General features: G+C 38.8%; 1 protein-coding gene across 1 annotated transcript; it reads right to left on the bottom strand.

Annotated features, from left to right (window-relative positions):
* Positions 1–3,491: 3,491 nt before the first annotated feature.
* Positions 3,492–24,955, bottom strand: LOC106082577 (glycogen phosphorylase). Its single transcript, XM_013245191.2, has 4 exons — positions 24,508–24,955; positions 5,893–6,421; positions 4,223–5,829; positions 3,492–4,149 (listed from the first exon to the last, which is right to left on the bottom strand). Exons 1-4 carry the CDS (start codon positions 24,748–24,750, stop codon positions 3,994–3,996), a joined length of 2,535 nt encoding a protein of 844 aa, XP_013100645.1. The 5' UTR covers positions 24,751–24,955; the 3' UTR covers positions 3,492–3,993.
* Positions 24,956–26,965: the final 2,010 nt, after the last annotated feature.

Genomic DNA, 26,965 nt, shown 5'->3' with positions numbered 1-26,965 from the left:
GCGGTGGTCGAATAACAAAGTAATAATTTTTTTAAATTATGTTATTTATTTTTTTGTTTTTTTGCAATGATGAATACTTTTTTTGTTTAATTTTTTGTGTTCAGCTGTAAAATGGCCCTTTTTGTTCCAATAAATACTATTTTTTTCTTTAAAAACAATGAAATTGTGTACATATATATCACACAAGCACTACTGCATCATTAGTTTAATATGTTTTTATTCCAATTGTCTTTTGTAGACTTATTAAAAAAAAAACATTGAATGATGAATACTTTTTTTGACCGCTGTATATTGTCGAGAGGTATATGTGGAATTTAGGGATAGGAAACCAAACACCGTAGAGTGAAACAGGGAGTTCCCCAACGCGGGGTGATATCTCCGGCACGGTTTAACCTCTACCTATCGTCCTTTCTACCCCCTTCCGACGGTATAGAGATCGTATATATGCGGACGATTGTACGATCATGACATCCCGATTGTGACCTGGGACCACACGAACACATGTCACCTGTTTAATAGCCCTGCCAGACCCACTCGTCTCAGACCCAGATCCCTCTAGAGCTGGATATTCGTCAGAATCAAGCAGATAGATAGAACACAACACACTGCTACTACTCCAACAACACAAACCCATGGCAGACTTTCCTACGTACCGGATTGGCCCGATGGAGTCTTTCATCGCCAAGGGCTGCCGCCCCAGTGTACAGCACACTGCTACAACAACAAAATCAAGCTTGTCTCGGTCCAAATGACTGATCGCCTTGGGAACATGGTGACCATTGGTTATTTAATGGCACCAATAAATCGTCTTGCCATATCCAGCATCATAGGCAATCAGTATTTATGTAAGAGCCGGTGCCGGCGGATCACGCATTGGGACTCTCTGCTCGATACCGCTCCCATGCACTATCTTCTGCTGGCAAATAAAGTACGGGAACGACTTCGAATAACAATTTGTGCAAGTTTGCACAAATTTTGAGTACTCGAACACACATATTGACTGTAACTGGTACAAATTTCAAAGGATCTTTTCTAAATATCGTATTTCTCAATGGGAAGATCGGGCTATATGACAGCTACATAAAAATATGGTCAATTGTGGTCCATATAGCGCATTTGGGCTTAAGGTCATAAATCGGCAGATCGCTTCATCCAAACTATACGCGGTTGTTCACCAAAATCGGGCCAAAACTTTTATGAATTTAAGACATCTTAGCGGGAGGTCGGAATATATGGAGGCTATATTTGAACTAGTATGCTTATTATTTTTAAAGGCTGTCGAGTGATGTCAACAGACAGGTGGAAGAACATGGCCAGATCGTCTATGAATATAAGGACGATCTATTGGGTCCCAATAGTATATATACTTTGTAGAGCTAAAAATTTATAATTCATGTGTTGCAAATGGAAGGACAAAATGGTTAACACTTCGGTGGTGGGTATAAAAAAATATACCACATTTTTGGGTTGTAGAACATTTGGTAGGTTTTGGTCGGGTTTGATAGGATTATGCTTCAATTTTGGTAGGAAATAAATTTCTTGAGTGGCAACACTGGATCTGTTGTGACTTTCAACATCCATGCGGAATTCTATCGAAACGTGATCAAATTTTATGAATTCGCTTGATTCAAATTCGTTGCTAATTGCAAAATTTAAAACAAATCAGTAATGTCAAATTGTGCATGATTAATGTATGAATTTCTCTTTAAGGCTTGTACTATCAATGTTCGCCTTTCGCGTTGAAAATTCATAGTTTTCGCCACTACTTTTTGAAACATTACAAAAATGTATACTCTTATTAAAATTTTACCATAGGTATAGCGAACATAGTACGAGTCCATTGTACAATTAAGAGGCAGGGTCAGAAGCACAACAACAAAAATCTAATACAACGAAACTACCTTGAGTGGTAAATTCGCATTACCTCACCTTATAAGAACATCCTGGTACAAACTTTTTAAATTAAAACCTAAGTCATGGCGAAACAATTAACGTTGGTCTCATTTCTACAACAACCACAAATCATATGGTTCAATCCGCCATCTTGTCGTCAAGCTGATCTACGTTTTGTCAACACACAAAGAAACTTGTGTGAGTGTGTGTATACGTGTGCGTATATGAGCAGAGAAGATGCGAGAAAGAAGACAATAACAAAGAGAATGCAAACAAAAATCTGACATCTCAATATCGTCAAACCTGGCAAGCTGCTAACAGAGGTTCGCGTGAGACCACCTTTTTAAATTCGCCTTGACGGTAAGTACTCACTTTTGCTTTATTTTTTAATCTGGCGACACCTGATTAGTATACCGAAGCAGCTGAGTGCAATATACCGTTATTTTAGGATTATTGACAATTGTTGTTTTATTTTAGAACTGGATAGACAAGCCGTGAAGGATAGAAATAATGCTCAAAAAATGTTTGTTTGACATCAGATGGTAACACCGATTGGCAACGTCACAAAACCAAGGAACAAGTGCAAATATTTGTAAAATTTACAAATAAAATTTGCAAATGATGTGCGGGCATAGAATTCAAATAAAATTTATTAAGATTTGTGCACGTCATTTTATAAATAATTAGTATTAATTTCAATTCGCCATTCACAATAGAGGTACTTCTGCGAGAGGTGGCCATACTCAAGGACTTAAGGCCGAATCAGAAGGAGCGTTGAACTTTGTATTTGAGCTTTGCGTTGGAAAAAAACTAATCCCAATGTACAAAAGTAAAACCATTATGCGTGCCCAATAATTTGTGCAAATTTGCACAAATTGTTTGAGTACTTAATTTAGCAGAGGAGGACGGGAGAGTGCGTGAGAGCGAGCACAATTTTGGGAGAATGTTCATATAACAATCAAGCTTGCAAATTTCTGCCAGAGGCTTTTTTCACAGCAGAAATTTGCAACATCGAACAGCTGCTTAATGAAAACCAGCTGTTTTATTCAAATCAATAGCAAAAGAGGTTAACGTTTGTGCTTACTCTCCTGCAATTTTTTGCTGGAAAAGTACGCAAACAGACCTATTGTTTGGTAATTGAGAGCTTGCAAATTCCTACTGAAGGTTTTTTTCACAGCAGCAATTTGTAGCATCGAACAGTGGTTTTATGAAGACAAGCTGTTTAATTCAAGCAAATAGTAAAAGAGAGTAGAGGATGTTTTTACTCTCCTTGAAAATCTTTACTGGCACATTTTTACTGAAAAAGTACGCGAACAGACCTAATAAGTGTGTTCGTGTACTCAAAATTTGTACTGGAAGTCGTTCGCGTACTCAATTCACCAGCAGAGGAGAGCGGGAAAGTGCATTAAAGCGAGAAAAATGTAATTGAGAGCTTGCAAATTTCTACTGGAGGTTTCTTCCAGCAGAAATTTGCAGCATTAAACGCTGTTTTATGAGGACAAGCCGTTTAATTCAAATAAATAGCAAAAGAGCGCTATACCCCACGATATCCGAGTGGGTTGAGTCATCTTCTATCAAAAAGATTAAAAAAACAAAACTTTCAGTTTTTTAGTTTATTTTAAGATGTTTTTTAAATGTTGTAGTTGCATCAAATGGTTAACATTTTGAGTATTTCTTTTTATCTTCAACATTTCACTAAAATTTAATTTCCTGAGGTGGTGTTTCACAAGGTGATTCAATATAATTTCAACAAATTTCTTCTAATTTAACATGGTTTTTATGCTATTTGGAGTAAGACCTTGGCCTACTTGTTGTTTTGTTTTACGGTTTATTTTTGTATTTATTTAACACTTACTATATTTAATAAAATAGAAACTTTGTTCATTTCCATAGGCGTTGTGTGCGACCTAATGCTGCTCTAGTTTTCATTGATTTGTTTGTTATGTTGTGCATTCTTCTTCATAATCATAGAGAGATTTCGATCAATTTTTTATAAAAGAAAATTTAGCTTAAACTTAATGTATGTTATATATGTGTGGGTGTGTGGGTGTGTATGTTAATAAAAAATGTATTTGACTTGGGATCGTTTCCCTATACACTTTAGTTGGCAGGCGCATCTTCAGGTGCTGGCAATTTCTGCCAGGTGGGCTCAACGCCCCAGATTTCACGAGCATATTCAGCAATAGTACGATCCGAGGAGAATTTACCACTGGATGCTATGTTGTTAATGGACATCTCCAACCATTTGGCTTGATTCTGTAAGAAAAACACATAGCAAACATATTAAAGTTTTACTGTAGCTGGGCTGGGGAACATTTTTGAACCATACCTGATACGTTTTTGAGACAGCATCCTGGGCCTTGATGTAGGCTTCGTAATCAGCCAAAAGATAATAATGATCATATTTCAACAAAATATCAGCAATGTTCTTGAATTCATGAGGATTGCCAGGGCTAAAGAAGCCACCAGATATTTGATCCACGCACTGCTTGATCTCGGGGTTACTGTTGTAGTAATCATAGGCATTGTAGCCCTTCTTCTTCAGAGCCTCAACTTCTGTTACAGTCATGCCAAAGATAAAGATGTTTTCATTGCCCATTTCCTCGGCCATCTCAACGTTGGCACCGTCCAAGGTGCCAATGGTAAGGGCACCGTTTAACATGAATTTCATGTTTCCAGTACCACTGGCCTCCGTACCAGCTGTGGAGATTTGCTCAGACAAATCGGCAGCGGGCATAATCTTCTCGGCCAAGGTGACGCGGTAGTTCTCCAAGAAAATCACCTTAAGTTTGTCACCCACAATGGGATCGTTGTTGACTACATTACCAACAGCACAGATCAACTTGATAATTTGTTTGGCTACATAATAGCCAGGAGCAGCTTTACCACCAATCATAATTGTGCGTGGAGCAAACTGGGCAGTGGGATCCTTCTTAATTCGATTGTACAAAGTGATGATGTGCAGACAGTTCAACAACTGACGTTTGTATTCATGAATACGTTTGACCTGGATGTCAAACATAGAGGCAGGATTTACTTTCACGCCATAATCCTTTTCCAAAATCTGGGCCAATTTCAATTTGTTCTCTTGCTTGACGCGGGCAACGTCACGCTGGAAGTTTGGATCCTTGGCCCATTTCTTAAGGGCCACCAATTGATCCAAATGGACGGGCCATTCTGTGCCAATCTTTTCGCTGATGAGATCGGACAAGCCGGGATTGCACATCAACAACCAACGACGGGGAGTGATGCCGTTTGTTTTGTTCTGGAATTTGTGGGGTTCCATTTCATAGAACAAGTGGAACAAATCGTCCTTCAGAATTTGAGAATGGATAGCGGCCACACCGTTGACTGCATGTGAACCCACAATGGACAAATGGGCCATATTAATGCGTTTCTCACCATCTTCTTCAACCAAGGACATGCGACGCATACGATCCAAGTCACCAGGATAACGTTTCTTGATATTTTCCAAGTGCAAGAAATTGATGTGGTAGATAATTTGCAAATGACGGGGTAAAATGGAGTCAAGCATGGAAACGGGCCAGCGTTCCAAAGCTTCGGGCAGGACGGTGTGGTTGGTATAGGCACAGGTACGTACAGTGATCTCCCAGGCCTTGTCCCAATCCAAATGCTCTTCGTCCATCAAAATACGCATAAGTTCGGGAATGGCCAAAGACGGATGGGTGTCATTCAATTGAATGGCCACCTTTTCGGGGAAGTGATCGAAGTTGGTGCGCACGGCTTCGCGTGATCCAAACTTGGATGCCTTATAACGTCTGACAATATCCTGCAGGGTGGCAGCAACCATGAAGTACTCCTGTTTCAAACGCAATTCTTTGCCCTCAAAGAAGTTATCATTGGGATACAAGACCCGGGAAATGTTCTCTGCCAAGTTACGGTCCAAAACAGCCTGAATGTAATCACCATCATTGACTAAAGAATAACGCAAACATTAGATGCTACGAAAATCATTTCCAAACACTAAATTCTACTTACAGAATTTCAAATTGAAATCAATGGGAGATTTTGCGGACCACAATCTCAAGGTGTTAACATAGTTGTTGCCATAACCAGGAATGGGATTGTCATATGGCATGGCATAAACAACTTGCGTATCAACCCACTTCTTGCCTTCGGGTGTATCCATAACGCGTCCATAGAAACGGACAGGCAACATAAACTCTGGTCTGGCCTTTTCCCATGGGTTGCCATAACGCAACCAATCATCGGGTTCCTCAATCTGTTCACCATTCTTGATCTTCTGGGCGAAAATACCATATTCATAGCGAATGCCATAACCGTAGGCAGCCAAACCGAGTGTAGCCATTGAATCAAGGAAACAGGCGGCTAAGCGACCCAGGCCACCGTTACCCAAACCGGCATCTTCTTCCATTTCCTCCAAGCTCTCGATATCGAGGCCCAATTGGTACATGGCTTCTTCGCATTCACTTTGGACACCCAAGTTGATCATGGTGTTTGTCAGAGAACGGCCCATATAGTATTCCAAGGATAGATAGTAGACACGCTGAAAGTGGAAGGAAAATTGTTAGAAAATAAACTTCAAACAGTCTATGAGATAAGATTTTCAAAAATTATAAGGGTTTAGTAAATTTGATACAACCAAGAGTGTCGAGATGCTACTGAAGCCAAGAATGCGGCATACAGAGCAACCCTGCAATCAGTAGCAACGCGCCATATGAAGGAGAGGTATTAGGAGAAAAAGAGGGAGGAGAAACGTCTATTCAGTAGAAAGATAAAGGAAATGGAAAGACGTGAGTGTGAGCGAATTGAGATGTACAGCAGTCAGAATGAGGTCCGAAAATTCTACCAATTAATTGAACATCAGGCACATCCTCCTGCGGCAAAGAAGGAAATCTGATAACTGACACAGACAGCATGCTGAGGATATGGAAAGAAAATTTGACCCAACTGCTAGTGTCCGACGTTGGCGGCGAAGAGGATACCACAGAACCAATCAATGATGATGGTATAGAATGGTTACCTCCTAGTTAGAATGTGGTCCAAATAGCAGTGATCCGACTGAAGAACAACAAGGCAGCAGGAGCCGACTGGTTACCCGCTAAACTATTTAAGACCGGAGGCGACACGCTGATAAGGCGTATGCATCAGCTTATCTACGTAAACTGGCTAGAAGAACGCATACCCGATGATTGGAACCTCAGCATAATGTCCCGTACACAAGAAAGGAGACAAGACGAAATGTGCCAACTACAGAGGAATAAGTCTCCTCCCCATCGCATAAAAGATACTCTCGAGCGTACTATGTGAAAGGTTAAAACCTAAAGTCAATGAGATAATTGGGCCCTATAATGCGGCTTTAGACCTGGTAAATCCACCCTGGACCAGATATTCACACTGCGCCTAATCCTGAAAAAGACCCGAGAGGACAAATCAACAAAGCCGCTTTCGATACCCCTTTACGATCAAAGGTATTTCAAGCCATGTCTGAGTTTGGTGTCCCTGCAAAATTAATGAGACTGCAGAATGAAACTTGCTGATACGCGTTCCTCAGTAAGAATAAGAAAGAATCTCACGGAACCATTTAATACCAAACGAGGTTTCAGACAAGGAGACAGCCTATCGTTTGATCTATTTAATATGCTGCTGGAGAACCGGGCAGAAAAAGAAAATGGAGAAAGTTGGGAACCACAACTTTGAGATAGCAACTTTATCTACCTCGGCTCCGCCGTAACCGAAACGAAAGACACCAGTTTTTGGATAAAGCGAAGAATAATACTGGCAAACAGATGCTACTTTGGACTAAGTAAGCAGTTAAGAAACAAGGCCACCCCTCGACAGACGAAGAATACACTATACAAGACACCGATACTACCCGTGTTGTTATATGGTTCTGAGGCATGAGTACTTGTGAAAGCAGATGAGGCAGTGCTTGAAGTATTTGAGAGAAAGATTCTTCATAAGATATATGGACCAGTTTGCGTTGAACCACGTATGAACCACGAGCTGTATGACGTCGATAGCATAGTTACAAGCATCAAAATACAATGCGTTGCGTTGGCTAGGTCATGTTGTCAGAATCGATGAAGAAGCTCCAGCAAAGAAGTCTTTTGAAGGCAAATATGGTGGTACACGCAAACCGGGAAGAACAAAAGCCCGGTGGAAAGATGAGTGGTGGGAGACACCTCCATTCTTGGTGTCAGAGAGCGCAGAAGATCGATGCGCTTGGAACGCTATTCTACGATCGGCTAGTGGAACAAATGTTCTGTCATAGCCAATTAAAGTATTGCAAATTGCAAATTTTGCCCATGAACATTCCATTTGGACTGAGTGCAGTCCGATTCAAGTTTAAGCTCAATGATAAGGGGCCTCCTTTTTATAGCCGAGTCCGAACGGCGTGCCGCAGTGGGTCACCTCTTTGGAGAGAAGTTTTACATGTCATATTACCTTACAAATGTCGCCAGCATTAGGAAGGAAAATCCACAGCTGAAAATTTCTTCTGATGGTCTCGCCAGGATTCGAACCCAGGCGTTCAGCGTCATAGGCGGAAATGCTAACCTCTGCGCTACGGTGGCCAAATCAAGTTAATAACTAAATATCGACGAAATTTACTGTAAATTTCGAGTATCTATTAAATTTTCTATTCAAATACGATCAAATTTCAATAATAGGTATTTTCCATTAAAATAACATTTTTATGAAATTTTATGTGAAAATCAAATTTTGACATGATGCCTACCCTTGAGCGACAAGTGATGACATGTGTAGGGCATGCGGGGAAGATGATGAGACTTTGGAGCATTTCCTTTGTCATTGCCGGTACTTTGGTAGAGACACAATACTAGACATGAACCCACTTAGGGGAGTGGTATTGAAAACAATTAAGAATTTTGTAAGTAGCACGGAATTTTAGAGGTTACTTTATAGTTCTTAGAGCGCACAACAAGCCGTTTACTGGCTAAGGCGTATGTCAATAGTGGCAGGGGGCGGATTAATATCTGCACCCTCTTTTCAACCTAACCTAACCTACCCTTGAGCGAGCAACGCACTACACTCGGAGACCGTAGTCCCTTGCCTGTACTTGCCATTATAGTTATTTGTCCTATAGTCATCCCATTAGATGTGCCACAGTCTAAACCTATCTCAGATCCAGGCCATAACTTACAATCATTCTCAATTTACATGTCCTCAGAGTTTCCGGAATATTATATTAATATAATACTCACCTTGCTCTCTGAATCAAAATGTGAAGGCAAGGTCCGTTAACCATAATATTTCTTTTTGTTTTTAACATCACAATTTTCTGAGTAAAAGATGTAAAAGGGTGGTAGTACGTCAACCCCACAAATATTTGTTTTTATTTTTGTAAATAATGAAAGCGAAATTTTTGTAGTCCGATTAATTTATTGTTTTTTATTTGTCTTTTATAATCTCACAAGCCAAAAGTAGTCCATCGTTCCCATGCCTATTCTTTATCAACAAAAAAATTATTTTTGCCAAGGTGGTAAATAATACAAATTTGCCAAAGAGAGCAATTGTGCTTGAATCTCTTTATAAACAAAGCCCTAATCATATAATACGCAAAAAATTAACATTTGATATCTTTGCAAATGTCAAGTGAAATTAAGTGAGCAAATAAGAGAGACCAATGAAGTACTAACAACTTTTCTCTCTTAAATCTATTTAAAAAAAAGAGAGAAAATAATTGCAAATTTCAAGCACTCTAATATTTAGTACATGGTTGTTTTGACTCTTATCTCCGAGACGCATACCTACAGACGTAGTAACACAATTTATCTGTCTACCTCGTCATTCATGCCTGCCTGTGGTAAAATGTGTGCCAATATGCAATTTTAGAAATAGAGCAACAAATAGTCAAGTGCAACACGTTGTTTTTGTTTTAATTTTAGGCTGACATTGCGACGGATGCACACTATGCCACAACTAACTATGCAAGTGTACTGAAGTGTTAATCAATTACAGTGTGGCACAAAACTAACAGCAACATCATCTAAAAGTTTTTATACCCTCCACTATAGGATGAGGGTAAACTAATTTCGTCATTCTGTTTGTAACACCTCGAAATATGCGGCTAAGACCCTATAAAATATATATATTCTTGATCGTCTTGACATTTTAAGTCGATCTAGCCGTGTCCGTCGTCTATGTGTCGAAAGCACGCTAACTTTCGAAGGAGTAAAGCAAATGCAAATTTTGCCCATGAACATTCCACTAAGGAACAGGGGCAAACTGCTCACAGATCAATGAGTGCAGTCCGATTCAAGTTTAAGCTCAATGAGAAGGATCCTCCTTTTCATAACAAAGTCCGAACGGCGTGCCGCAGTGCAACACCTCTTTGAAGAGAAGTTTTACATGGCATAGTACCTCACAAATGTTGCCAGCATTAGGAGGGGAAAACCACCGATGAAAATTTCCTCTGATGGTCTCGCCATTAGTCGAACCCAGGCGTTCAGCGTCATAGGCGGACATGCCAACCTCTGCGCTACACTGGCCTCCAGGAGTAAAGCTAGGCGCTTAAAATTTTGCACAAATACTTTTTATTAGTGTAGGTCGGTTGGGATTGTAAATGGGCCAAATCGGTCCATGTTTTGATATAGCTGTCAAATAAACTGATCTTGGGTCTTGACTTCATGAGCCTCTAGAGGGCGCAATTCTCATCCGATAAAATTTTGCACGTGATGTTTTGGTATCACTTCCATCACAACTGTGCTAAGTATGGTTCAAATTGGTTCGTAACCTGATATAGCCGTCATATAAACCCATCTAGGGTCTTGACTTCTTCAGCTTTTAGAGGACGCATTCTTACCCAATTTGGCTGTAATGTTGCACATGATGTTTTGGTATCACTTCCAACAACTGTGCTAAGTATGGTTCAAATGGGTTCATAACCTGATATAGCTGTCATATAAATCCATATTGGATCTTGACTTCTTCAGCTTTTAGAGGACGCAATCTTACCCGATTTGTCTGTAATTTTGCAATTGGTGTTTTGGTATCACTTCCAACAAGTGATACCAAAATTGTTCATAATTTGGTATAGCTGTCATATAAACCCATCATCCGATTTGGTTGAAATGATATAGCTGCCATATAAACCGATCTGGAATCTTGACTTCTTGAGTCACTAGAGGGCGCAATTCTCATCCGATTTGGCAGAAATGTTGTACAACGGCTACTCCCATGACCTTCAACCTACGTGTCCAAATTGGTCTGAATCGATCTATAGCTTGATACAGCTTCCATATAAAACGATCTTCCGATTTTGGTCCTTGAGCCCCTACAAGGTTCAATTCTTATCCGAATGGACTTAAATATTACACAATGACTTCTACAATGTTCAGCATTCAATTCATTTATGGTCCGGATCGGTCTATAACTTGATATAGCTCCAATAGCACAACAGTTCTTATTCATTATTTTTTCTATGCCTAAAAAGTGATACCTCGCAAAGAACTTAGCACGCTCTTACTTGTTTAAGAAAGGGCTTGAATTTTTAAACAAATACTCTAGTCACTGCAGTTCGGTTGGGACTATAAATGGACCATATAGGAGCCGTTTTCGTTGTCTCGCGTTCGAAGCCATCAATACAACTTCCAACATGTGCACAAAATCATGTGTTGTACGGAATAAGTGTAATTTCCCACAGAAAGAATGTCTTTCATTACACAAAAATACATGCATTGGGAAAAAGTACAGCTAATAGACAGGGCTGTCGAGCTATATGCGTTTTCGCTATTAATACGATTCAAAACGATTCAAATACAACATACCAACGCACGGCCCTTGAAGCCATCATACCAAATATGGTTGAAAAGTCTTCTAACCAAAAACGAAACGCCATAGTGGTTGATGTGTGTTGCTATCTTAGGCTTTCCTTTCCCATTTGCATCTCCGATCATTAAGATCTTCTCGAAAGAGAAATAAACAATTAATTGAGGATGGGATCAGCTCATACCATCGAGTTATAATCGAGGCGACTATAGAAAACCTGGAAGGAAAGTAAGAGGTTTTCCATCGAATACCTGAGATGAACTTTGAAGTCGAATGGGAGGCACTGCTGCCATCGGCACACGGATGGATCAAAGCTAGAGGACAGAGTGGGCCTGGGGGACCCAGGGACTGAGATCTGTTTTAGACTGCCTAACCATAATACGGTCCTGCAGGAGGAGATCAGGGCGATCACGGAATGTATGAAGTGGCGTGGTGCTAACGCGAGGACGTCGAGTGTGATCATCTTTACCGACAGTAAAATTGCCATAAGGGCAATAACAACCAGGACGGTATGATCACGAACAGTCTTGCAGTGTAAGAAGCAGATTAACGCCTTCTCTGAGGATGGCAAAATCCGCATCGTTTGGGTGCCGGGCTATAACGGAGTAAGGGGAAATGAAAGGGCAGTCGAAAAGGGCGGTGAAGGCCAGAGGACTGCCGTCAACAAACTTGGTTAACCCGAACCCGCAGTCCGAACTAAGGGATTGGGTGACGAATGCGCATGCAACATTATGAAGCAGCGAAACGATCGGTATGACGGCGAAAATCCTATGGGGGATCCAGATCGTGAGAAGACGAGCCTATTACTGAGAGGAAGTAAGAAGGAGGTCAGTATAGCTATTGGTATCATAACGGGCCACATAGGACTACGAGCGCACTTATGTAAAATCGGTGCGGCAAGTGATAGCATGTGTAGGGCATGCGGGGAAGATGATGAGACTTTGGAGCATTTCCTTTGTCATTGCCCGGCTTTCGCGTCTAACAGATGCCGGCACCTAGGTGGAGACATAATACCAGACATGAACCAACTTAGGGGAGTGGTATTGAAAACAATCAAGGATTTTGTATATAGCACGGAATTCCTAAATTAAAAATGTCTCTTTAGAGGTTACTTTATAGTTTTTTAGAGCGCACAACAAGCCGATTACTGGCTTAGGTGTATGTCCATAGTGGAATGGAGCGTATTAATATCTGCACCCTCTTTTCAACCTAACCTACAACATTTTAAATAAAATTATATTTATTTGTGTCGGTTACAATCTTAGCAAAGTTTAAATTTTGGTATTTGAATTGTTTTAAGAATCCATTGAATTTCCGATTGTAGTCGATGTATATGAAGAAGATCACAAATAATAAAGGGAAATTGGAAAAACTTTTTCTCGAAGTCGTTATACTATCAAAAAAGTCATACAAAGAAAAAAATATGAAAATCGGATCGAAAACAAGCCTGGAGCAGGTCGGCCACCTAATCTCACTAAAAAAGATAAACGTTAAAAAACGACGTGTTGATAAAAATCCGTTCACAAGTATCAAAAAATAATATATACCAAAACATATGCACACACAGTGCTGCCTTACCTCAAATATATTAAAGGCTGATTAATATTTATATTTTTTATGATGAGGATATAATTTTTATTGTAAAAACAAAACATACAACTACAAAAAATATGGATATCAGACTTTAATATGATACAATAATAATTAAATGTCTTATTATAGGGAGATTTCATTTGAATGGCCGATGTTGAATGTCAATCACACCTAAACGTCAAGCTTTTTTCTGCATTTCTTTTGACATTTCGCAATTTCAGACGATCGCAATTTTAATGATGGAAAGATAAACAAAGGAGCAACGTTAATGTTATTCAAAATTATAATCGCCCCTAAATTTAACTATCATTTACTTTAAAATTGGGCAATCATGCGGATTTGTCGTAAATATTCTGAACTTCTTATACCCACCACCGAAGCATGAGGGAACAGTGAGTTGTGTTAGGCCTTTCGACATCCTTCTTCAATTTGGCCCAGATCGGACCAGATTTGGATATAGCTGCCATGTAGACCGATCTCTCGATTTAAGGTTTTGGGCCCATAAAAGGCACATTTGTAGTCCGATGTCGCCGAAATTTGGGACAATGAGTTAAGTTAGGCCCCTAGACATCTTTCTGCAATATGGCACAGATCGGTCCAGATTTGGATATAGCTGCCGTATATACCGATCTCTCGACAATATCCGTGTCGAGTTTATATAAAGGGTGATTTTTTTAGGTTAGGATTTTCATGCATTAGTATTTGACAGATCACGTGGGATTTCAGACATGGTGTCAAAGAGAAAGATGCTCAGTATGCTTTGACATTTCATCATGAATAGACTTACTAACGAGCAACGCTTGCAAATCATTGAATTTTATTACCAAAATCAGTGTTCGGTTCGAAATGTGTTCATTCACCGTTCAGCGATGAGGCTCATTTCTGGTTGAATGGCTACGTAAATAAGCAAAATTGCCTCATTTGGAGTGAAGAGCAACCAGAAGCCGTTCAAGAACTGCCCATGCATCCCGAAAAATGCACTGTTTGGTGTGGTTTGTACGCTGGTGGAATCATTGGACCGTATTTTTTCAAAGATGCTGTTGGACGCAACGTTACGGTGAATGAACACATTTCGAACCGAACACTGATTTTGGTAATAAAATTCAATGATTTGCAAGCGTTGCTCGTTAGTAAGTCTATTCATGATGAAATGTCAAAGCATACTGAGCATCTTTCTCTTTGACACCATGTCTGAAATCCCACGTGATCTGTCAAATACTAATGCATGAAAATCCTAACCTCAAAAAAATCACCCTTTAGCTGCTATGGGGGCATAAATTATGCATTTTTCATCGAATTATGACAAAAGGTGGTTTACATATATACCAGAGGTGGTGGGTATCCAAAGTTCGGCCCGAACCTAACGCCTTTTTACTTATTTTTGTCTAATTTGAAGCCAATTTTCATTTAAATAGAGCCCAAAAAAAATGTCAACTTATAAGGGGATTCCAATCGAAAATCGTCAAAGTGCCCAAATTTGGAAAAAAAATAGTCAAAATGACGTAAAAACGTGAATATATGAACACACAGCCCCCAATGCAAAAATGCATCTGCTTTTTAACATTATATATATATACAAAGGCGGAACACTTATGACCACTTAGGGGAAGTATTAGAAAAAAAGTCTGGAAACATGAAATTAGTAACAAAGCTCAGATAAAGGAGATTTTAATGAAAAAATCAGACATGGGAATTAATAAAAGCTCTGTCAATTCGATGAACAAAGGCTAAAATCAGTAATAGATATGATAGCATAGCCAACGTGGCTAAGAGTGAGGAAGACAGATGGGAGCCGTCGTGAAGTACAACTAAGTTGTCAAGTATTAACAAATTGGTACATTATTAGATTACAATTTTCATACTTACGATTGTAATCTGATGAAGAACTAAGGAGTGTACTAAGGATTAGCAGTGTTATAGCGAAAGCCCCCGTAGCGCAGAGGTTAGCGTTTTCGCATATGATGCTGAACTTTACTTACTTTAATTGGCTATGACAGAATATTTCTTCCACTAGCCGAACGTAGAATAGCATTCCAAGCGCCTCGATCTTCTGCGCTCATTCTAAAATCTCTGACACCAAGTTTCGAGGTGTCTCCCATGCGGTTGGGGCGCTGGGCCAGTAACCCGCCCCCGGAAAAAATAGAACTACTATGAAAAACAAAGGAATATGATGCTGAACGCCCGGGTTTAAATCCTGGCCAGAACATCAGAAAAATTTCAGGCAGTGCTTTTCGATCGGATCGCTACTACACATACAGGTATGAGGCTACAACAACAACAAAAGATTAAAGACCAAAACATAATGAGCGCATTGAGCGTTGTAAAATGCAACTCTGCACACAAATACCAAAAAAGCAAAAGTTAAAGAATTGTCAACTTTGACGACTGAAGTCGAGCGTCATGCTGTGTTGCTGTAGGTGAAGTAGTAGTTTAAGGCATCAAAGTTAACATTGTTTAACTTTTGCGCTGCGCTTTTTTGACATTTGTTTGCAGAGTTGCTTCTGAACGCAACGCTCCTCTACGCGCAAATGTTGAAGAATTTTCAACTTTGACGACTAAAGTCGAGCGTCACGCTGTGTTGCTATAGGTGAAGTAGTAGTTTAAGACATCAAAGTTAACATTGTTTATCTTTTGCGCTACGCTTTTTTGACATTTGTCTGCAGAGTTGCTTCTCAACGCAAAGCACCCCAGCGCGCTCATTTTACTTTGACCTTCATACCATCGCGTACAAATTGTTGTCAAGAGTTTTAAATGAGAGAAAGATATCAAGTCAAGATAATTGGGACGCCAGATTCTTATAAGACCAGAATGCACATATAAGTTATATGTTGATTCATCTATTTATTGATTGCAAAGCAGCTTTGCCGACAGTTAGTTAAAGCAACTTTTGCGTAAGGTTGATGAAAAGGATGATAAAATATACTTTGGGCGAAGCGCTTCGCGACAAGCAAAAATGATATTTTACATGACACTGATGCCTATAGGGATCGGAATGAAACCATACACATTTATGAGTCATTCATAAGTTCATTGTTTATTCATTCAACAAATCTTGAGGCACTTTGTTTACAGAGGAAATACAAAGAGAGTCTCAGAGAGATACCGAGGGCATCGGCTCCTGCTTAAATATTGAGCGCCTTTGATACTCGATATGACAAGGCGAGTTGTTGGCGCCTTTAAATAACCAATAGCCATCACGTTCTCGCGGTGATCGGTCCTATGGACGGAACGAGTTTGCTCACCTATAGGAGCTTAACGTGGATCGCTACTTCCACATGTGGCTACAACAACAACAAGCCATTCACACCATTTGCCCAGTATTCGTTGACATATTAGAGAAGTGTAGAGAAAAAAGTAATTGGTAAGATTTAAGGAAGACATGCAACGCAATTTTTTTCATGAAAATTATGTGTGATATCGACAACATACAATAAAACAACCATGGTGAAACAATTAAAGGTGGTCTCATTTGTACAACAACCACAAATCATATGGAGGAAACCGCCATCTTGTCATCAAGCTGATCGACGTTTTGTCAACAAACGCAAAGAAATTTGTGTGCGTGTGTATACGTGCGCGTACATGAGAAGAGAATATATGAGAAAGAAGATAGCAACAAAGAAAATGTAAACAAAAATCTGACATCTTAATACTGTCAAACCTGGCCGGCTGTTAACAGGTGTTCGCGTGAGACTACCTTTTTAAATCCGCCTTGTAAAACAACATAGAAAGCGTTCTCTGATACTTTACTCTCATATGAAGCCGAATCATGAGCACAATCTGTTTTGGCTCCTTACGTAGGAAAGTCATGCAGAACATTTGTATGAAAATCAATTTATAATATAGTTTTTATGAAAACTTTGGTTGCTAAATCCGACATGCGGGCTTATTAGAAACTATACTTTTTTTTTGCCAAATCACAGTCATGCTAAAGGATTCATAGCAACAATGCATTATCAAATGCAATTGACTGACTTTCCACACTATCTGCCGATGATTATGACAAAGTACATATTTTTTGCTTGTTTGTTAAAAACAATTGAGGCCGCTGCTTATAATTGTTTTTTTGTTTTTGATAACAAAGCAAATCTTAGTTGAACACATGTTAGAAGCGTGTGGCCACACATAAATAATCGAACAACAAAGTAGGGATTTCACTTAAAACAAAAATATTGTTAAATATTTTTGACCGATTTTAAAATGAAAAAGACTATTTGGAATACATACAAAAAAACGAATAAACAAGAAAAGGTGGCAACAAAAATCTTTTAAAAACTGGTGCTTCGAAAATTTTGTGTCATTGCGTTTCCATATTGCATTAATTTGCAAACAGCTAAAAAACCATCTGTACAGCTGACATTTTGCAAAAACTCTTATTCCGCGTGGACTTACCTAATGAGAACTGATAAGTTTTCGAACATAGGTCTCAAGGGGTTCAAGCATGGATTTATTTGTTCGTTACGGTCTGTTTAATTTTATTTTGCATTTGAATTTTCTAATGAACTGAAAAAAATGTGCTAGAAAAAGGTGATGGATACACGCAGCACAATCAGCAAAGTGAAATGAAAACCGCAGCCAATACAAATTTAATTGCATATGGTCGTTGATTTCTTACTGATAGGGTTTATCGAAGACCACTCATTCACAAAGTGATTGATGACGCTAACTGCTGATAGGAAAGGAAATTGAACTCTTTGAATGAAAATGTAACTGGATTCCACATTTCCACCTGACGTCTGACCGCAAATGCCATTACAAAATACAAATGTTATAGCAGCCAAAATAAACTGTCAACAACGAACAATAACCAGTATTTTCCAGTTTGCACCTTAGATGGGAGAAGCGATTAAATACATTTTCAGCAAAGGAAACGACCGATTTAAAAGTTAAAATATTATGGGGTTGTCATGACAACAAACAAGTGGTTGTAGTTCTATTCTAATCTATTTTTTTTTTAATATTTTAAGTAATTTATAAATAATTGTTGACTTATAACAATGTAGCAATTTTGGAAAGTCCACTAATCGTTAAAAGAATTGAAGACAAGTAGTCAACAAAATCAAGGATAAGATTGTGTAGCGAAGAAGTCGAGACTGGGTTAACTTTATGTATCCATAATCATGCAAATACAGATTTACCACTGAACATTTCATTATGGAGGCCACCGTAGCGCAGAGGTTAGCATGTCGGCCTATGACGCTGAACACCTGGATTCGCATCCTGGCGAGACCATCAAAAATTTTTCAGCAGTGGTTTTCCCCTCCTATCATAATATTTTCTTTCAAACTGTACTTTAGCCAATGCCATTTTCTATTTAAGTAGTCAACGACTGTCGGTTGAGGACTTCACGCAATAGTTACTAACTAACCAATTAATCTTTCATATTTTGTCTTGAAGAACCTGGAGAGACTACCTTAATTGAAACCCATCTAATATGGTTACTGTTGTTGTTGTAGCAGTGTATTGTACACTGAGGCGGCATACCTGTCCGATGAAATACTCCATCGGATCAATCCGGTACGTACAACCGGCTGCCATGGGATTGTTCTTATATGGTCCACTGCTCTATTGACCAAAGACCATTACCCTTATTTGGAATTCCCTAACCCCAAGATTGGCTATTTTTACAGTATCAGCTAATGTACGACTTCAAATTCGCTATTAGCTTTTTAAAATATGGTTTTTACAATTTAGTACACAGAAATATATATCACAAAAATATTTTCAATTAAAATTTTTATTGAAAATAAAAATATTTTTAATTTAAATTTCTATTGAAAATAAAAATTCAATTTAATTGAATCAATAATTTTGTTAACTGAATACGATTTTTTTCATATGATCGTGATGGAAATATAGGAATTTTTCATTTAAAAAATTAATTGATTCAATCATATTTTTAATTGAATTTGAATTTTCTTTCAATTACGAAAAATTTCTAGTGCAGGCGACAGCACTAGGTAATTAGTTGTGTAAACTTCTCTACTAACTGATGTCGCTCTGCGGCAAGATGTTCGGATTCAGCATGGAGATTAATCTTGTATAGGGCAACACTCATAGACATCAGAGAAGTATTCTTGCTGTTTCTCAATGGAATGCTAATAGGCAAATTTGGAATTTTACTCCGTCCTATCTCAAATATGTCCGACAGATTTTAATTTTCCTGGGCAGATTTTTCTTATAATCTGCAATGTGGCACGGACCCACTTCAAAGACTATATTTAGTTAAAACGATTTATTAGTCGCATTTGTAAGTCTACATACAAATGCGACTAACACATCGTTTGCATCTATAGGTAGCGATCTATGTCAAGCTCTCATAGTTAAGCAAGCTCGTTTCGGTTAATAGGACCGATCGCCATGGGAACATGATGGCCATTGGTTATTTAAAGGCGCCAATTAATCGCCTTGTCATATCGAGTATCATAGGCATTCAGTATTGCCCGGCCTATCACTGAGACTCTCCACTTGATGCCGCTGTTTGTTCGCGACTGCATTTGGAGCATTCCACTATCCACAACGTGCGGACGCTCAGCTGAAAGCTACAGGGCTTTCGGCTGAGCTTCTCATGATAACTATGAACTCCATACATATTGGAGCTTGTAGCACCGTGCCGGGGATCTTGCATTATCGCAGATTGCAGTTGCAGCAGTTCGTAGAGGATAATTTCAAATACCAACTCCTGCGGGTCCAGCCTGGTCATAGGTTTATTTATTCCACTGACCTAAATAACAAATGACTCATTTTTTTGAATACAGCAACAGACAAAATATGGCTTCTCCCTTAAATGTGTCGTTAAGACATAACTTTACTGTTCAGTTGTTCCCTAGATACATATATCCTATAATTTTGGGCAAATTAATTGTCAATCGTCTGCGTTTTTTATTTGTAGTGTCATAAGCTACCAAATATTCGAAAGGAATGAACTCAATGTCAACATAAAGAACACTTTCCATTTCAAAAGCCGCCAATATTTGTGAGGGAGGTGTGTGTGTGTGTGTGAGTGTGTACAACACACCAGCTAGCTATAGCTACTCTATTCGTTATGCCAGTTTATAACAATAACCTTTCAATGACCTTGAAAAATTAAATTCTGTGAATGAAGAAAAAAAAAGAAGAATTTGTTTATTATTACAATACTTAAAAATATTGGATGGATACTCAAAGATGTCACCGCTGTCCGTCCATTTTCGTTTGTCTATTTGTGTTTCATGAATGCACGGCTGTTCTCTCAGAGAAAAATCATAGGAGTAAAAAAAAAAAATAATTTCAAACAACGAGCTTTTTAAGAATTTATAATGAATTTGTCCTCACAAGTTGGCAGACAGACATGGAAACTTACAAACGAACTTGTGAATATATCTTAGAGACTTTTTCATAATTTTCTAAACTGTGCATATTAATATGTTAGTATTAACTTTAAGAATCTCTCTTCAGATAAGTATTTGCATTTGCATCGAGCAAGAAATAATGCCAAGAATTTCAGAGACTGCTACCATAACGCAAATGATACTATGTGCACGCATACATACATATGTATGTATGTAGTATGTGCATAACGAAAACTTTCCCAATATGCGTATAGTATTTAGTCTTTATTATTGATATCGTCCAAAAACTTAATATACATAATTGCCAATTAAATTGACCTTTATAAAGGACAAACAAGTTGTATGCACTCCTCTGTCGGCCAAAAAGCAAATTGTATTTTGTTGTGGTAAGGTTAAATAAGGTTAGGTTGAAAAGAGGGTGCGGCTATTAATCCGCCCTATGCCTTTAGGGGCATACACCTAAGCCAATATTCGGCATGTTGTGCGCTCTAACCATGTTTCCCTTCACATTAAGTAAAAGATGTTATTTATTGAACAAATAAAACATGCGATCTTCGATTTGCGATCTAAATACCTATGACATCAATTTCCAATAGGGCGATATCAATTGTAAACGGGGCAAATCGGTTAAATGCTATATAAATGTACCATGATGACTAAGAGAATGTAACATAGAAAGGAGAGAACGGGGAAAATCGTTTAGATGCTATATATATAGGTATCATAATGACCAAGAAAATGTAACATAGAAGGGAGAGATTGTGTTTGCATGAGTTTTTAAGAAAAGAAATTGCCAGTACTTTGGACAATTCAGGATACAGATATATTTGTCTGAAAAAAACTGACAATTTCTGACACCTAACATATGAGTTATATTTTGAAGGCAGCTCCATATAAGTGCGATAAATGTTGAAAAATTTAAAGTCTTTAACTTGGCGCAGAAAATGCCGTGGTCAACACATTCGACGGCTTTTGAATGATCTAATAGTACCGGACAGACTACAAGTCTGTTGTCAATACCAGATCTTAAGTTGTCCGTGACTTCTATCAGAGCAGTAACACAACTATTCATATCCGCGCATTTGTTTGTGAACTATTTGCTCAAGAGCCTTGGAAAGAAATGACAAGCTGGCAAGATTGGTGGTAGTTATTTCTAGTTTAAGATTTAGAATAAGATAGTGCCTAATCTTCGCATGTTTTATTCCAAAGGATACTCGCTTGTAGTTAGTATGTTGTTAAAAATGCGTGTCTTCGTAACATTCCCTTGGCCATTAAAGCTCGACTCCATTAGGGGGTCATCAACGCGAAGATATGAACTGTATCACATGACCGCCAAACAAATAACAGGTTATTTAGGAAAATAATGAACACTACCTTCCTATCTAAATTTGAGCAACAAGGGCAATGTTAAAAATTTGCTTATGAACATTTAATTAAGGAACGACGGGTTTACTTCTCTCATATCAATGAGTACTTTTCAGTTCAGGCTTAGGCTAATGATAAGAGACATCCTCTTTATTGACGAGTTCGAAGGGCGAGCACCCGAGTGACATAACTTAGTAGAGAAAGTTTACCCTCACAAATGTGGGTGTTCTCAGGCCAACATTTTTAAAAAGCCTTAACATTAAAAACCACCATCAAGAATGAAGGGGTCCGCAAGATTTTACAATATTTAGGACGCAACTTTGAGCTTGAAAGGAGACATTTGTATTATTTCTAGGGTACTTTGTATTTTAAAAGTAGGTCCACTTTTTGGTATGGGTATACCAGGGAGGTTTTAGGTATTTGAAGTTTTCGGTCTGATTTGACCAAATTTACGCATTATGAGTTTTTATTAGGTATAAACCTTTTTCTCGACTGAACCTATGGCGTCCTTCATCGGTAAGTAATGTCGCCTCAACAACATACTGCTACAGCAACAAAACCCCATTTTAAGTTTTTTTGCTGATTTAAGACTCATTTTTTAAACGATTTTTTAAAAATTCCGAATTTTTGAAATTCTCCTTGTAAGCATTTTTATTATCGTGCAGCGATACGAAATATTGTTTAAGAAAGACACGCCATGGCGCAAAGGTTAGCATGCCCGCTTTGACGCCGAACGTCTGAGTACGAACCCTGGCGTTAATACCAAAAAAATTGTCTACGTAATTCGAAACACATGACACCGTACACGTACACAGCTTGAAGATAGTATAATGCTCCATAGGATAATGGGTAACTGCAATTGCAGTGACAGCCAATCAGCGCTATTGAAGTGGAGAGTCTCTTTTCTGCCAAAGACCGGATGGCACTGTTTTCAGTTTTAAGTCATAACAAGATTGCTCAACTTCAAACCGGATTAAAAACTCAGAATCTGACCGACTCCTCACACCAATCTTAACATTTGCAAGCCAAACAAATTGATAAAATCGATTGCCGGTACCGCTTGAGGAGCAGACATAGACTTTGTTGAGTACATATAGGACAATTGGTCTGTGGTTAGAAATGTAGTGCCGGTTTGAAGATTTAGACTGTGAACTATCTACGCCACAAGTATGTGTTATCTAAATACACTATCTACAAGTTGTGTTCGTGGATGGTCTCTGATTCACCAAGTCGTTTAGAGGCAACCACCGTTCTTGGTTACACATAGCACCCATAGAAGTTAACTTGACCCGGCAAACCAGAGTAGTTTTGTCTCAACTTGCCGTTGCAAACATTGAATAATTGATGAAGACACTACGCACTGTTACAACAACAAAAATGCCAACGAATGCAATCCCATGTCAGCCGGTTGTTCGTACAGGATTGTCTCGATGAACTCCTTAATCGCCTCAGTGTAGAACACAATACTACATAACACAATCCCTTCCGGCAAATTGAATAGAATTTCAAATTTCTTAAGCTTTGCACTGTTAAATGTTCACACCACAGTCCTTTAAAAGTTTACGTACAATTCCATAAGCAAATTTAAAATGTAAGTTCTATCAACTTTTGTCCTCTACTGTGCTACAAAAAAAAAAGGCCAAGGCATTAATGGGTTGAATAATAGGCCATAAACAACGTTTTCAGCACTATTTTCATTACTGAGTATCCATTATGAATATAGGCCTGAACATGAATATAATGGAAGTGCATTAATATGTGCATAGTTGTAGCACCTGGCCCATAAGCTATGAAGCTCGTTAACTGCTTTGAATACAAACGGATTGACCATTACCATGATTGCCAATTGTATTTTAAACGTACATATCCATTTATATAATGTATGTACATATGGACCTGGGTATGCCATAAAGTGAAAGTTTGCACTTTTTTACATTCGCAAGATCATTGATCATGTAGAGCCTCCTTCAACCAAATGCAACAATACCAACATATAGCCAGATTGTCGCTTGAGTGAGTGGGTTTGTGTCCGTTTTGATTGGCATTGCTCCCAATTCTATAGTTGTTGTTTATCTTGTTTACACTGTATTTTTACGTTTAAAGGACACACATCGAAAGGCAGGCAGACAGATTACAAAAGAAAATGCAAAAATTCAAGTGCAGTAATGTTTTTGTATTACGTTTGTTTTGAAATTGGTTTTCGTAAGAAAAAAAAACAAAGAAGAATTTGGCAAGAGGCTGCTGTCAATAGGTATGTATGCATGAAAAAGTAATGATGCTCGAAGAGGAGGAAACAAACAAAAAAAAATGTGGCGTAATTGATTGATTTGAAGCGGAGAAGTATTGCCTTATTCCTCCTTATAGAAAACTTGTAGGTCATATTGTCCCTAATCCGTTTGTTGAGCCGCCGTAAACAAGGTGGGGCACTGAAGCCATCCACTTAAAAATGTATCCTTCAAATGACATAACACTGCTGCTAAACATAGAGCCGTCTATTTTGCGGGAGGTATATGACGAACGCCTCTCAGTTACATTCTGTATGAAAACTTACCTTTGGATCCTTCTCATAATAGTTTTGCTGGGTACGGATCCAGCGGCCGACCATGTTATCCTTAACGGTATTGGCCAAGGCAAAATAGTAATCGCGCAAAGTGGCCACATTACGATCCTTGACCAAGGTGTAATGCAAATGACGATTGAAATTCTTCTTCACTTCGGTCACATTCCCGACTTCGGCAATACCGCGGACGGATATTTGCTTGCGTCTATCGGCATCTGATTGTGGCTTAGACATCGTTCTGTTTGTAGTTATAACCACACAGTTCCAAAATTATTAATTTTCACTTTCTCACACGGCAATTGGCAATTTTTTTTTTAATTTATTGCTTTTTGCTTTGCCTGCCCAACAACTAAATCAAATGCAGCAACGAAGACCGAGTGAACACAACAACGAACAACAACCGACTATTTTTTGCCACGAATTCTGGAGTACTATTGCTAGAATACTTTTTTGAACGCCAACATCCAAGAAAACAGCAAAATACTCAGACCCCTTAAACGAGAGAGGCCAAGTGGCGGTTGGTCAATTATCTATTGCTGGCATTTCTCTTAATTCCATAAGAAACTCTGTAGCCGAACAATTGTTGTTGTTGGCTTCCAACAGCATAATCTCTGATTCGCTCACTTGTACATCCGTCACCTTGCGAAGGTCAAACATGCGTAATGTTGTGGGACTCTCACGACCACCCACCCCCTCTCCAATGTATGACCAATTCATACACTTGTGCTTTTCCTGCTGCTTGGTAGAAGGCAACCGGCACAATACACATTTCGTTTTTTCATCAAACAGCTGTTTACAATTTTCAATGCTCCCAGCAGTGAAGGGGGCAAGGCGCTTTAGCAAACAGTGGTTAAAAGGAGTTCAAATTTGTTCACTGAGCTGTATTAGATTTGTATTGTTTTTTTGAATTATAGACCTAATAAACGACTCATATATCGAACAAATTCAGATTCCAGTATAAGAATAAAACACTGTGTGATTATATACTTGAAACCAAATTTTGGATGCGCCAACAACTTTGTTTTTTTTTTTGTATTGCCAATTGTACAATCCAAACAAATACTTGATTACCGAATATTTTTTCTGACGAGTAGAGGTTTATACAAAGCGAAACATACTCGCGACATTAAAAGGCAAGTAAAAATACATGGTTGAATAAACAACCATGTATTGTTGCGCAACAACAACGAAATCTACTATACAACCCTGTGATGGTGGCGCAAATTCCCACTAGAAAGTCAAATTTCTGGACACTTCCTAATTGACATTCTAGTTATTATTTGCATTACCATTTGTAGCAGCCACAAGAACAAAAGATTTATGATTAAAAACGTAAATTATAAATTAAAACAATTAAAATGTGAAAAAAGGAACACAATGTAAAAAAAAATTTAAATTCAAACCAAGAATTTGTATGATTTGGAAACAACTCTGGAGTTGGACAATTCCATCAGCTGCGCAAGTGAGCAAACCTTCTTATTTCATCCATGTAAAAATATAGAAAATGTTGCGCCCTAGGCAAATTTATACAAGATAAAGTCATTAGCCCAGGAGGCCACCGTAGCGCAGAGGTTAGCATGTCCGCCTATAACGCTGAACGTCTGGGTTCGAATCCTGGCGAGACCATCAGAAAAAAATTTTCAACTGTGGTTTTCCCCTCCTAATGCTGGCAACATTTGTGAGGTACTATGCCTTGTTAAACTATGTCAAAGAGGTGTCGCACTGCGGCACGCCGTTCTGACTCGGTTATAAATGTCAGATGTCAGATTTTTGTTTGCATGCTCTTTGTTGTTATCTTCTTTTTCGCATATTCTCTGCTCATGTACGCACATGTATACACACACGCACACAAATTTCTTTGTGTGTGCTTGATGACGAGATGGCGGATTACACCATATGATTTGTGGTTGTTGTACAAATGAGACCACCATTAATTGTTGCGCCATGATAGACACTCAGTATTTTAGCAAGAGCCGGTGCAAGGCGGATTTAAAAAGGTGGTTTCACGAGAACAGCTGTTAACAGCCGGCCAGGTTTGACGGTATTAAGATGAAAATTTTTGTTTGCATTCTCTTTGTTGTTACCTTCTTTCTCGCATATTCTCTGCTCATGTACGCACCCGTATATATACACACACACAAATTTCTTTGTGTGTGCTGGCAAAACGTCGATCAGCTTGATGAGAACATGGCGGATTACACCATATGATTTGTGGTTGTTGTACAAACCATAAATTGTTCCGCCATGGAGCCGACGCCGCCCGGCCTCTCATTGAGATTCTCCGCTCGGTATCGCTGATTATCCGACTATCGTTGCAGCTACTTCGTATGGAGCATTCCAATATCCACAACCTGTGGATGCGCCCGTGACAGCAATGAACACAGATCGGACCTCAATTTTCCAGCCGGTGTGATGCTCACTGCTCTGCTAGCATGTGTGCATTATAGCC

Source organism: Stomoxys calcitrans, chromosome 3, assembly GCF_963082655.1.
Source record: "Stomoxys calcitrans chromosome 3, idStoCalc2.1, whole genome shotgun sequence".
NCBI classification, from domain to species: domain Eukaryota; kingdom Metazoa; phylum Arthropoda; class Insecta; order Diptera; family Muscidae; genus Stomoxys; species Stomoxys calcitrans.
The sequence above is the reverse complement of the archived record's forward strand: the minus strand, read 5'-3'. Positions and strand labels throughout refer to the sequence as shown.

Coding starts and splice junctions, on each gene's coding strand:
- LOC106082577 (XM_013245191.2), bottom strand. CDS start 24,750: ATGTCTAAGCCACAATCAGATGCCGATAGACGCAAGCAAATATCCGTC. Junction 6,422..24,507: donor ATTATGAGAAGGATCCAAAG/GTAAGTTTTCAT, acceptor TTCCACTTTCAG/CGTGTCTACTATCTATCCTT. Junction 5,830..5,892: donor TGATTTCAATTTGAAATTCT/GTAAGTAGAATT, acceptor GTTATTCTTTAG/TCAATGATGGTGATTACATT.